This window comes from Vollenhovia emeryi, unplaced genomic scaffold (assembly GCF_000949405.1).
Source record: "Vollenhovia emeryi isolate VEMERY1.0 unplaced genomic scaffold, V.emery_V1.0 DF939123.1, whole genome shotgun sequence".
In the NCBI taxonomy this organism is placed as follows: Eukaryota; Metazoa; Arthropoda; class Insecta; order Hymenoptera; family Formicidae; genus Vollenhovia; species Vollenhovia emeryi.
The window spans coordinates 812,647-825,240 of NW_011967243.1; the positions used below are offsets into that span (position 1 = coordinate 812,647).

Consider the following 12,594-nt stretch of genomic DNA (forward strand, 5'->3'; position numbering starts at 1 on the left):
AAGATTTTAATTATACGTACAATGGAAGTGACTATACCGTACCTCGGTGACGCTGTGCGCCCATCTTACAATAATATTCTTAGATCCCAGATTCAAGTTGTGTAAAGCATCTTTCGCCCTCTTGGCATCCTGGACAGTTTTGTAGGTAACAAACGCATATCCCCTGGGGTGACCAGCTTGAGGTCCCGACCGATGAAACAACAGGTCGAACTTTTCGATTGTGCCGTATTTTTGGACAAGTTTCAGGAGTTGGTACCGGTTGACAAAAAGAGCGTTAGTTTTTCCTTTCAAATCTTTCTCCTGACGCAAGGCACTTTCCACGCGTCAATGCTCGCCGGGAAAGGCCTTGCGGTGAAGCCTTTCTTAAAAGACACATTACAATCATGTAAATACTTACTCGTTAATTCTTAAATCTAAATTGCCCACCCATAGACGTCTGTCTTCAACCTGGTTCGACTTTATGGGTTCTAACGGCAGAGGAACTTTAGTGTCCGGCTGTAAACAGAACGACGCAATTTAATCGAGGGACGAGCGAGTAGCTTAAAATACTTTGAAAACATCAATTTAGAAACTGAAGACAACTTCGATCAACATCATCGGCATTCAATCGAGGTCACTTGCAGCAAGATCTCCAACGATACTTTTCACATGCCAAACAACGGGAAACAAATGAATCTATCCGCGTCAACGAAATGCTATTTCCAGTCGATCAAATTACTCCGAGTTTGAAAGCTGAGCTCGAGTGTCGAACTCAGCTGTTGCCGCAGTCGCAGCGGTCGTTTATAAATTGCGCTGCGTTCAACAGAAAAAAGCTGCTTTGCGGCTGTTATAAAATTCGTAAATCTGATCGGTGTAATTCCTGGGCTGAATTTAAGATTTGCGAATTTTGCAACGGCCGCAAGGCAGCTTCCCAGGTAGCCAAATGGCAACTACAAATTCTGAAGGCAGAAAGACTGCAGGGATTGATACACTCGACATGTTGCCAGCACGTCGGTAGAAATACAGCAAAATCTGCTCACGCAACTGGACCTGCTGACAATCTGTTGACAGCGTATGTTTTACGGACTCCGTCGCCAAAACGAGAGCCAAATGCGGACACAGATGGCTATGATTTTGGTGTGGATTTCTGACAAATCTGCTAACATTTTGCTGACTGGGTTTTCCGGCTGAACGCAGAAATTGACTCTTCTCCATCAGCCTAGCCAAGCTCTCACCTCCATTCCAAGCGAGGGGGGAGACGCGCTCGAGTCAGTCGAATCAACACCGAGGAACCCCGGCGGTCGGCGAGCGTTGCATCAGTCTTCTCGAGGGGAAAGAGTCCTGGATTCGTTTGGCGAAACCTTACGGAGGAAGGAAACGAGCTCTCACGGCTACATTCGCGGGGGGGAGGAAGACTCGTCGTGTCCAAGAGGCGAGAGCTCGCCGTCACATCAGAGGACGAAGATGCGCGACGAGCCGGCCGTTTCGCGGCTACCTCGCATTCCACGGCAACGATCGTGAATCCCACGGTACTGATCCTCTCCCCTGCCCACCCCTGCCGTCGCACGCCGCGAGCGAGACGCTATCGATCGTAAATCGCGCACGGAGCAACGCAGAGGCGTCCATCGAGGGACTCGCCGCGCGCCCTCCCGCCATGTTGCGACGAAAACGGGAAGCGGGTGAGGAAAGTTACGGACGGTAACGTCGGTAACTTTCTTCGCGTGCGGCGGGAGAGGGGATCAATCTCCCCGTTGCTCCTGTCGACAGCTGACGCAGGATGATCGTCAAAACCGTCTGAATTGATAAAGAAAGAGAATGGGCGACTTTCTGGCGGCAAATAATGTTTGCGGGCAAAACCTGCTGCGGCTGGTGTCCCGCGGGAATGCCATCATAGCCGAACTAATGCGACTGAAGGACTACGTACCGCCGGTCTTTAGGTCAGTTTGTTTGGGCGAGAGAGATGCCTCGTTGATTGAATAATCGACAGGACGAATGTTTTTCTATTACGCGGATCGCAATGTACCGCGAAACCTGTTGTATGATAATATAAATACGTTATGCGAACGCAAACGCAAAGTTCAAGTAGAGCTTTACTGTTGTGTGGGAATTACAATGGTATGCGTAGTATTTGACAATTGCCGTCTTATTATTGCAGCTTGGATTCGAAGCAAGTGATGCAGAAGTACGGATCGATCATAATCGACTTTGCATACTTCAAGGCAGCCAGTGTTTACGAGCAAAAGATAGAGGATGACTCGGTAAATAGCGGTGTTCACCGCCGCAAGTTTTCTGAGAATTGCATTATCGTTGGAAACGCATGAACTTACCCGTTGTACTTTCTCCAGACGCTCCAAGAAACCGACGAGGAGCTCCGGAATAACTTTTCAGACATACTCACGAGGTTCTACTTAGCTTTCGAGAGTATACACAAGTATGTCACGGATCTGAGCTTTTACATCGATGAGTTGGGGGATGGAGTTTACATACACCAGTCGGTGGACTCTATTATGTTCAACGAGGAAGGGAAACAATTAATGGTATATCTCCCTCTTTCTTCCAAATGTGCCCCCCCCCCCCACCCCCCAGAACTTTGCTGGAGAATTGGATTCAAATTGAATGTAGAGAAGAGTCTTCTATTAATATGAGATAGCAGGGTTTCTGCTAAATTAATAGGCGTCGTCTGTTGATTCCACTATGAATGTTGATTGGAGTGAAGTCTGTTTAGTGGAAAATTGCTTGATCGTGTAATCGTTGCGAAAAAAACAAATTGTGATGGAGTTTGGACGTTGAAAACCTACTATCTCATAAAGGACTTTTCTCTCTACTAATATATTAAATGTATACTTGAATTTAAATAACGCAACTAAACTTTTGTATAGTGCGAAGCCGTGTACTTGTACGGCGTAATGCTATTGCTGGTCGATTATCACTTTGAAGGGAGAATACGCGAAAGGTTACTGGTATCCTACTATCGATACAACGCCCAGCGGTCTTCCTCGACGAGGGTGGATGACGTTTGTATGCTGCTCCGTTCAACGGGATACGTGAGGACGTTGTCCAAGAGACCAGCTAATTATCCGGAAGAATATTTCAAGTGTGTAATATAGTCTGAACATAGGAAAAAGGGTAATGTAATTCATTGGCTGAAAGTACAGCTAAAGTATAATAAAAATATATATTTGTTTTTAGGAGAGTACCTTTACGAGATTTTTTGGTGGATCTCGTTGTTGGTCGGCTGCGTTCGGACGAGATTTACAATCAAACTCTTGCTTTTCCGCATCCGGAGCATCGTAGCACCGCTGTCGCCACGCAAGCATCAATGTTAGTCGTAATTTTGTCGTTTAAACCAACTGTATTGCATACACAAACTGCCATTATGCGGGAGATAGTAGACAGATTCTTTCCCGACAATTGGGTAATCAGTATTTATATGGGGACAGTGATCAATCTGTGTGACTGGTGGTCACCGTATAAAGCTGCGCGAACGGCATTGAATAATACCCTTGAGAATTCAAATGTGAAAGGAATTGCGCAAAAGTACGGAGCAAAAATGGACGTGGGTAAAAGTTTGGGAAATTTTTCACAGAGTTTCTTTTATGCAAAACTGCAATTTGGTGCAAAAAACATTTCAGAAATTAACGCAAGAGACCGAAGAGGTGCAACTGGCGGGCGCAATGGACGAGAACGCAACAGGTTCTTTAGTCAAATTAGTGAGAGAATGCAACGTAACGTTACATTGGATTCTTCTGCACACCGCTACGCCCACCATAACGTTGGAGGATTCAAAACGTTCGCGTAGTCTACGTCAATTAGTCGTGATGGAAAGCAAATATACCACAGTAAAGTGTCTACGCTTGTTGCTGAGCACCGCTCAAATCGAACAGGATGTTAAACAGATGTATAAAGATGTACGTTTAAAATCATTCGTCATTCTCGTTACGATGTCTACATGGATTAAGATACACTTTTGTACATTAGCTCCTGCTCGGAAAAGAAGCCAAATGGTTGAAAGACAAAGGGATATGTGTTGAACGTATAACTGATCTTGCACAAATCTTTGGAGGCGCCAAATCTCTAGATGGTATTGATAAGAACCAGAACCTTTATACGTGGTTCATGGAAATAAGTAAGCACATTGACTCGTTGAAGCAAGAAGATGGGCGGAAGATAGTACAGTTACTGCAAGCGCTGGAACAAGTTCAGGGTAAAGAAACGTGAATCGACAGATATTTATTATGTTTAAAGATATAAATTTATACAAACATTTGTACTATGCTATCGATATCTTGTGTTTCTTCCCTCAGAATTTCATCAATTGGAAAATAATCTACACATTTCACAATATCTCGCCGACACACGTGAGACTCTACACAATATGTTGCGTACGGGCAGTATATCTGAAGATATCATGATAAGTTTGAATATCGTGACCGATTGCTGCTACGCGTGGAATATTATGGAATCTTTTATCGACGTAATGCAGGCGAGCATAAAGGAAAATCCGCCGACCGTCATCAAACTGAAGGCTCTTTTCCTTAAAGTAAATACGCGTGTACAATTAAAAATTATATGACACGCATTACATATTTCACACGTTATATTTTTTTTAGATGGCGTCGGCATTGGAGACTCCATTGCTGAGAGTGAACCAAGCACGAAGCGCGGACTTGTCTTCGGTGTCGCAATATTATAGTAGAGAATTAGAAGGATACGCCAGGCGCGTTTTGCAAATTATACCTGAAACTGTGTTCGGTTTATTAGCGGAGATAGTGCACCTTGAAACGAATTCATTTAAAGAGATCCCGACTAAATTGCCCAAAGATAAACTTAAAGATTATGCGCAACTGGCCGAGAGATTACAGGTACTTTCGCGAAGAATTCTTGTTACGAGTTGCGCTTATTAAACAGAAAACTAATATTTTTACAGATGGCGAAGCTAACATATGCCGTGTCGGTCTTTACAAAGGGCGTTTTGTCGCTGCGAAGCGTTTCTCTAGGAGTTTTAAGGGTCGATTCACATCGTCTCTTAGAGGACGGTATACGTCAGGAGCTTGTCAAGAAAGTTACCTTGGCTTTACAGAACGGCCTCAATTTTGATCAGAAGTCCAAGGTAAATTCTGATGAATGAGAGACTCCTTTACTCCCTAAAATTATATGCCTCAAAATTATTGTATACATTTCCCTAGACATCGCTTCTACAAAAACTGAGTAATTTATCTTCAATTATGGACGGATACAGAAAATCTTTCCAATACATTCAAGATTACATCAACATAAACAGTTTGAAGATATGGCATGAAGAAGTAAGAATTGTATAATTTCGATACGAGCACAAAAATATTCTCTTACGCGCGTACATTCTATTCTAAATGTTTCTGTCCTTAGATTACATATATTATAAACAACGCGGTCGAGGAAGAACGCAGGGGCTGGTCCTGGCTACCAGGAAAATCGTGGAGACAATTCCAAGAGGATAAGCACGTATTTTCAACGGACAATAATTCCTTGACATTCATGGGCAGACTTGCCAAAGAACTTATTCGTATTACTGATCCCCGGTAGGACGTTATCTCGAGTTTGATCTTACGAAATAAATTGTACGGCATTGCTAATTCACTTGCTCTCTTTTAGAACTACCGTGTACATAGAACATTCCCTAGCGTGGTATGATGTTAAGTCGCAGAATGAGGTCTTGAATTACAAAGTTTTCTCGATGATACTAGAAACGATAGGCACGCCGGGATTGTCGGGGCTGGACAAGCTCATCTCTTTCTACATTGTCATGGAACTGGAGACTTTGGTTCACTATATAGAAAAAAGCATACGGAACAAAATGTGGACATCACTGTTAGAAGATTGCGAGAGCACTTTAAATTCTTTGGACAGTGCTAAAGGTAAGAGAGCTCCAGGCGCATTAGAAAAGTACATGCAATAAAAGTGAGGATAATTAACATGTGCTAAGATATTGGACGCGTATGCCTCAGGTAACATTACAAAGCTTCACAACTGCATAAGCGCTAGCAGCAGCAAACTGTGGTCATCGGCGCTCGAGTGGACGTTGAAAATAGGCCACTATCAATTACTCAGGAAAAAAATAGCGTACGAGCTTAACACCGCGTGCAAATTTGAAGCGAAGCACATGGAAGCGGCGCTTCGTACATTAAACACGTACGTGGAAACGTTATTTAGTTTCGCGATTCCTCTCGTCTGACTTCTTTCACTTTTTAGGGCTATTTTATGCGAGATAGCGAAAAAAGATAGCAATAATGAAACTGAGAAAACGGAGAAGAGCGAATTGCTTCATGAACTTAGCGTGCGATTGGACTGGGCCGGCATCAGCGATCCGCATAACAAAGTTTACATTAAGACACCAAAGATAGATAATATAGCTATTATCATTTTCTTATTCACAGCGTCGCAGTTAAATAAATTATTCTACTGCAAAAATACAGGTGCAATTATATGACATGTACAATATATATTTTTATAGTCTGTAATCAGATCAAGTGTAAGAGATATTTTACATATTTGTTACAGCAAGTCTGTTGAGCAAGAGGTATCAGGACCCCGTAGACGCTGTGGTCTTTGCCATAGGAATACAAACGATTCTCCGTCAATTTCACGTTTCTGTGATGAATCGTTACGTGAAATATCTTTGCATGTATGTCCTGTCGTTCATCACTGTGGAGAGGTAGAGACGGTTTTGTTATCCTAATTGTCACGATAATACAACATCGCTTGAGGTATTAACTAATGAGAATATTTCTACTGTTTTAGTATGAAAGCGGGAGGTGATGCAGAAACTGAAGGAGCTACTAATCTTCACTTCTTGGAGCTTTTTGTGAAATATTCAGGCATTCCACGCTCTCTCATTCTTAAAGAAATACCTGTCGTCGTTTTAGATCATTCCCTAGTCAAACTGACAAAGTGATGTGTTTGAAGTACGTGAAATAACATTACATATTGTAAATGATCATATATTAGTACATTATAAAAACGTGCGTGTGTATATATATATATATATATATATACACATACATATATATTTTGTATAAATAAAAATAAGAGGATAAAGAGGATTTTCAATGGACATTTATACCTCTTTATTTCTACATCTTCTACCTTGTAGAAAAATTCCTTGTACTCGTAATTTGAAAGTTCAGCCACTCAGGAAATTACTACTTGCGCAATTTAATTACGCCTCTGCTTTTTTAATTTCTTATCAGCCAGATCTAACGTTCGCAGAAAAAAAAAACCGTGTACGACGAATGTAGCCTACAGTGTAAATTACGTAAAAGCGTGGGCGTGGCATCGTCATCACGAAGAGTGTCCCCGTGAGAGACGGATCGTCGTGTACTGCAGAGAAATTTCGCATACGCATCGGCGGCTAGACGACGCACATACGGCGGCGGCGACGGCGACGGCGGCGGCGGCGGTTCCGGCGTCTCTCCTTGCATCTCCGTCGGCTCGCGCGTGTCTTCGTAGGTACTTTCGCCGGCGATTGGAGCCATTTCATCGGCAGAGATTTCAATGCGACGATAAAACGACGATTTGCCGGACGCATTAATGAAATTAACGGGAAAGCATGATCGCCGGCGGCGTCGACGGCGGCCACGACGGCGTCGCCGGCGGCCGCGACGCCGACGTCGGCGGCTTCGTACAAAGTGACGCGGAATTGTTCGCGGAGCCCAGTTCTTCCTCAGGCACGCACGAATCAAGTCGACGTTCTTCTTATCCGGGATCATCGAGAATCTGGTGCCGATACGTGTACAGCGCGTATCACTAAAATTTAAACTTTGATCTCGACTCTCACCCGCGGGAAGAGATCAAGATCGGAGAAATGTCGATTTAACGTATACAGACGATTCTCACCGCGAATGCGACCAAAAAATTTTACGGTCATTACGCAATTTGTTAAATTAAATTCTAATTGAATCCGGTAAACTATTCTACGAGAAAAGATCTCTAAATCGATTTAAATTATTATTTTTTTTGTAAAAGAATCACGTTGAAAAGTCCGCGACACAAGAGTTTCGTAATGAAACTTAAATACTCTCCGACATGGAGATCATTTGAAGATTCTTTTCTATTTTTACTTAACCGGTGCAATCTGTTATTAGTAATCTAGTTTCTCTTTGTTATTAGTAATCTAATATTCAGTGCTTTTGTTTCTATGTAACGGAACGATCCAAGCGCGAAAGCAGAAGTTGTCATCTCACTTTTACCAATTTTGGTAACTTTAGGCAAATCGAAAATAAAATCCAAATGTCATGCATATGTTAATAATCGATTGCTGTCGTATCGCAGTAAGTATAAATTATCATTAAGATTATCTGCGCAATGATGTCTGTGCGGATCAATACACGATGTTCCGACATTCTGGCAAGACCTCGTAAGAAATTCGTACTCTGTGGAAGTGAAGATATGTGTCGCTTGATCATTAATTAAGGATGAATGCAAAGCTCGCGCAAAGAGAATTTGCCCTTTGCAACATTGTAACGCACGTAATTATGCATTATCGCGTTCGATATTTCTCTTTCTTTTTGCGTCAGGAAATCATGCGTATGGTAGCGATAGTGTTGGTGATCGTCGCGGGGTCCTTCGTCGTAGCGACCGTAGCGGCGTCCAAGGATCGCAATTATCCCCATTTCTTTAAGCACCGGACGAGGCTGAGGGAGATCCGCGGTTTCAAACCAGAGTACATCTCCACGGCGATTGGATTCGGGAAGAGGGACAATCCGGCGGATGCCCCGGATCTCAGCGGGCGCGAGAGAGACCTGTTGTCGTCTCTGAGGAACCTCCCGCGTGTGTAAGTATCTCGAGTGGCTCTGGGAAGTAATAAAGTAAATCAAAGTAAAAGATCGAATTGGAACCGTCTTGCGTGGAATTAAATTATGAGGAAATTCTCGTGTATCTTTGCTATAAACGACTTTGGGCGACTATGATGCAGAACTCATTGGAGAGATTTTATGATTACTTCTGACCAGGGTTGAGAAATTTACTTGTAACTGAGTTAAGTTACAGTTACCAAAAAAAGTAACTGTAACCGTAACTTCGTTAAAAGCAATGAGTTACTTCCCAACGCTGCCTCTGATTTGGATTAAGTTACGATTGACTCAATCGTAACAAAATCAACGATTAGAGTCTGCAAGATTGTCAGAACAATATAAAATTATTTATAGTCGCTCGAAAGAGAGATTAGATTAGAGATCGCGTAACTAGAAATCTTGCTGCGAGCGATCGCAATCGCTTGATTAAGTTAATCGGGGCACGGTCCGCCGACTGTCCTGTCGCGGCATCAAAATCGCAGGAAATTTCACCGGGCGTGAAATGTTAACTTGATTGCAGCGTGTCCACGGACGCGCTACTCCGGATGATGCAGACGAATCCCGCGTTGGCTGGCAAACTGACGCGGCTCTCGATGCAAAGCGACCAGGGCGATCAGGAGGAACCGATGACGGAACCCTCGAGGCCCGGGAGGACGTTCGAGCTGTTTTAAAGTCCCTGCGATCGAGACGCGAACGGCGAGTTTTCGGAGGGACGCCCATCTTAGAGTCTCAGACGAAACGTTCGATATTACCCTGGAAGCATATGCGTTGTTCTTATTACATTTCTCGAGTCTTCGCGCGAGTATCGTGTAGATGCTTATTATTCTTGCCTCCCTCGTATTGTTTCTCCGCGATGAAGGTGCGCGTAGGAACGGTTAGGAGGAGGGACGTCTTTCCTTTTTCTTTCACCCGACAGTCGATCGATATACGATTAAACTTTGTCCTAGAATGATGTCCAATATACGTTTATATCAATAGATGAATTGTATAATTGACTGTTTCTCTCCTTTGTTTTCAACGTTGAAGAATATATGTGTGTAAAATTGAGGAAAGTAGATGGGAAAAATAAATGCACATTCTCCTCTTTAGAATTGCCCTCGCTTCTGCTCTCTTGACCACCTTCCATGTGGTTGCGATTAACGTCTGTAGAAACAATTTATTTTGCATTGTAATTTACTTTCTTACATCATGTTACAGTTATAATTTAAATTATAATATGCGATTGTCCGTTTCATTGCAGTGCATGTATAATTTCGTATTGAAATCATGTGTCAGTTATAGCTCAATGTGGATACAGATATGGTTTTATTATGCACAATCCTATGGGATTCTGATCAAATCTGCTGAAAGTTGCATGAAGGTAATCTTGAATTTCTTAAATGAAACCTGCGCTTTTTATTATATCATCTTTTTCTATTAATTAATCGGAACAACTTTTGTCCGAAACATGTTTTATTTGTCTGATATTTTTTTAAATATATATTCAAAGAAGACTCGGCAACTAATCTTCACACGATATCTCGATAGCTGTTTATCGTGAGCAAAAATGATACAGGACTTTTTGGACTTGATTTGCTGGCAAGAATATGCTGTTGCAATAGTACTCCAACTTCGGTAAACATTTTTGTACCACAAACCGCATAACTTTTGTCTCAAACATTTGTTTCTAAAATGCATAGTTTTCGAAAAACTTAGGGGTCTCCATAAAGTTTGTCTCGCCCCGTGTTTTTACAACGTTGCGCAATAAGCTTTTGTCAACGTAGCACGGAACAGAACCAAGCAGTCGGCAACTTGGAGCGCAACCGCGCTGTTAACCGCCGAAGGTAACCGAGAGGGCGCGACAATCGAACGCGAGAGGGCCCATCTGTCGCCGTCTCGTCGCACTAACACCTCCCGGCTTCACTCCGGTTCTTCCGGTGCTCGCCCGTGCACGTTTCGCTTTCGTTTCAGCGGGGTCCACGTTTCGTGTCGTAAGACTTAAAGGTACGTGTGCATCCGAATCACGCTTCTACGGGGAATAATATTCCACGTTTCGAGTCGCCCGGGATGTCTGCGGTTCGCGGTGATCGACGCTCCCGCCCGATCGCACTTAGCAATTCTATTATCGCCGGATTCCGCGTGCCGCGTTCGAGAGCGTCCGAGACGCGAGGTCCGCGAACAATACTGCTTCTCGATGATCCGCGACCCGTAAATCCCGTAATGCCTGCTGTGCCGCGAACGCGTAGAACGAATACAATTGCAAAGGCGGGACGGGAGTCGAGGCGCGAAATTCTCGCGCCAGGTGTAACAGGTTATGGCACGGATATCTGGACCCCCGAGATCGCTCGTCACGCTCCGAACACGCGAACGATGTTTATAGTTTTTATGCAAACCGCAGGCGTGTCACGCGTGCACGTTTATAGCTTTCTATTTCATGATGACCAAACCATCTTTCGACTGAGTGATCTGTGAAGGACACGAACTCTCTCACTGAGCGCAACCGGCGTATAGAATAGCTCTTGTCACGTGGAGGAGCCTCGCATTGATCCTTTTAACTTGTTGCTTTGCAGAATGCGTTACGTGGCCGCTTACATGCTGGCTGTTCTGGGGGGCAAAGCCTCGCCAAGCCAGAATGACATTGAAAAGATCTTGTCGTCGGTGGGGATCGAGGCCGACGTTGAGAAGCTGAAGAAGGTCATCACCGAACTGAACGGGAAGTCGATTGACGAACTCATTACCAAGGGTGCGTCCATGCGTCTTTTTAATGCTCAAAAACGTTTACCGCCTTCTCCGTAATTCAAGTCGAATAGGAGAGTGAAACAGGGACTCCCAGGATAGATTACCATTCACTTTGCGATTCCTTTGTTACTCGAGTCTCTAGTCAAATTGTTACAAAATTGGAGCAAACGTGAGACGAGAGTTTGAGACTGAACGCGAGACTCGCCGTCTGCGAGTCGAACGCTCTCGCACGGAGCTGTGCATCGTCCGAGAGCGCGATTGAGTATAATTTTCTTTTGTAATTTTAGGTAGAGAGAAACTGTCATCCATGCCGGTTGGAGGAGCGGTCGCGGCTGGCGCTCCTGCGGCTCCTGCCGGTGGTGCGGCAGCTCCTGTCGAGGAGAAGAAAGGTGGGTCCATCAATTTCTCATCTTAAGGCCTGTGTCCGCAATGCTAGAACTTGGACACAGGCCTTTGGATTCAGCCGAGTTAAGTCCGGGTTCACGATAGGTGTAGCAATCTTTAAGCCTTAAAGGCCTGCGTTCGCATTGCTAGAACTTGATCCAAGTTCTAGCGTCGTGGACGCTATGCGTTAACCCTTTCGTGAACTTGCACTTTTTGCCTCTGGTTTCTCGGACTGTTAGTGTCCCGTAAAGAAAGAATTCAGTAAAGCGAGACGTATTCATGTCTCTGATGATAGGCGAGCGAAACTAATAATTTTGATTTCAACAGAGGAGAAGAAGCCGGCAAAGGAGGAGTCCGAATCAGAGGACGATGACATGGGCTTCGGCTTGTTCGACTGAAGACGCTGCTGTTACGATTTTTATCTTGTCGAAACGAGACGCGCTGCATTCTGCGGCAGTGGTTTCCAACTTGTACAAGTCGTAGACTCTGGCTGACGCTACTGCTGACGAATAAAGCGTATTTTAATTCGATCCCCAGCTTCTGTACGTCCCCGCGTCCCAATCGTCGTCCTCGCGTCGCGCGCGAAACCTCCGGCGATAACCTTCGGGGTGTTTTATAGAGAAAAAGTACTTTAATTAGAGAGGGAACGCGGGAAGGTGGGAGGGAGAGTCGTAATCGACTGCGT

General features: G+C 44.1%; 4 protein-coding genes across 5 annotated transcripts in view; 3 read left to right on the plus strand and 1 right to left on the minus strand.

Moving 5' to 3' along the window:
• The window catches only part of LOC105569590 (probable RNA-binding protein 18), a 3,868-nt gene extending 2,238 nt beyond the window's left edge, over positions 1-1,630 (minus strand). Inside the window, exons 1-3 of one of the 2 annotated variants that reach the window (XM_012026172.1) lie at positions 1,215-1,630; positions 398-495; positions 43-256 (exon numbers count right to left, since the gene is read on the minus strand). In XM_012026172.1, the coding sequence (XP_011881562.1) occupies positions 43-256; positions 398-495; positions 1,215-1,220 (318 nt within the window). In that variant the 5' untranslated portion in view covers positions 1,221-1,630. Of the gene's footprint in view, positions 1-42; positions 257-397; positions 496-1,143 lie in introns of both variants that reach the window. The other variant, XM_012026171.1, reaches the window with a different exon arrangement.
• An 83-nt stretch (positions 1,631-1,713) lies between these two features.
• Positions 1,714-7,069, plus strand: LOC105569589 (WASH complex subunit strumpellin). The gene is made up of 17 exons (XM_012026170.1): positions 1,714-1,916; positions 2,135-2,237; positions 2,325-2,516; positions 2,859-3,073; positions 3,169-3,535; positions 3,612-3,887; positions 3,958-4,183; positions 4,284-4,519; positions 4,590-4,841; positions 4,907-5,089; positions 5,166-5,282; positions 5,365-5,537; positions 5,611-5,873; positions 5,964-6,147; positions 6,208-6,431; positions 6,517-6,670; positions 6,757-7,069. The coding sequence occupies exons 1-17, from the start codon at positions 1,795-1,797 to the stop codon at positions 6,908-6,910; spliced, it is 3,441 nt and encodes a 1,146-aa protein (XP_011881560.1). The 5' UTR covers positions 1,714-1,794; the 3' UTR covers positions 6,911-7,069.
• Positions 7,070-7,356: 287 nt separating this feature from the next.
• Positions 7,357-9,898, plus strand: LOC105569603. Its single transcript, XM_012026198.1, has 3 exons — positions 7,357-7,460; positions 8,532-8,788; positions 9,328-9,898. Exons 2-3 carry the CDS (start codon positions 8,538-8,540, stop codon positions 9,476-9,478), a joined length of 402 nt encoding a protein of 133 aa, XP_011881588.1. The 5' UTR covers positions 7,357-7,460; positions 8,532-8,537; the 3' UTR covers positions 9,479-9,898.
• A 792-nt stretch (positions 9,899-10,690) lies between these two features.
• Positions 10,691-12,439, plus strand: LOC105569604 (60S acidic ribosomal protein P2). The gene is made up of 4 exons (XM_012026199.1): positions 10,691-10,790; positions 11,357-11,529; positions 11,813-11,914; positions 12,237-12,439. The coding sequence occupies exons 2-4, from the start codon at positions 11,358-11,360 to the stop codon at positions 12,305-12,307; spliced, it is 345 nt and encodes a 114-aa protein (XP_011881589.1). The 5' UTR covers positions 10,691-10,790; position 11,357; the 3' UTR covers positions 12,308-12,439.
• Positions 12,440-12,594: the final 155 nt, after the last annotated feature.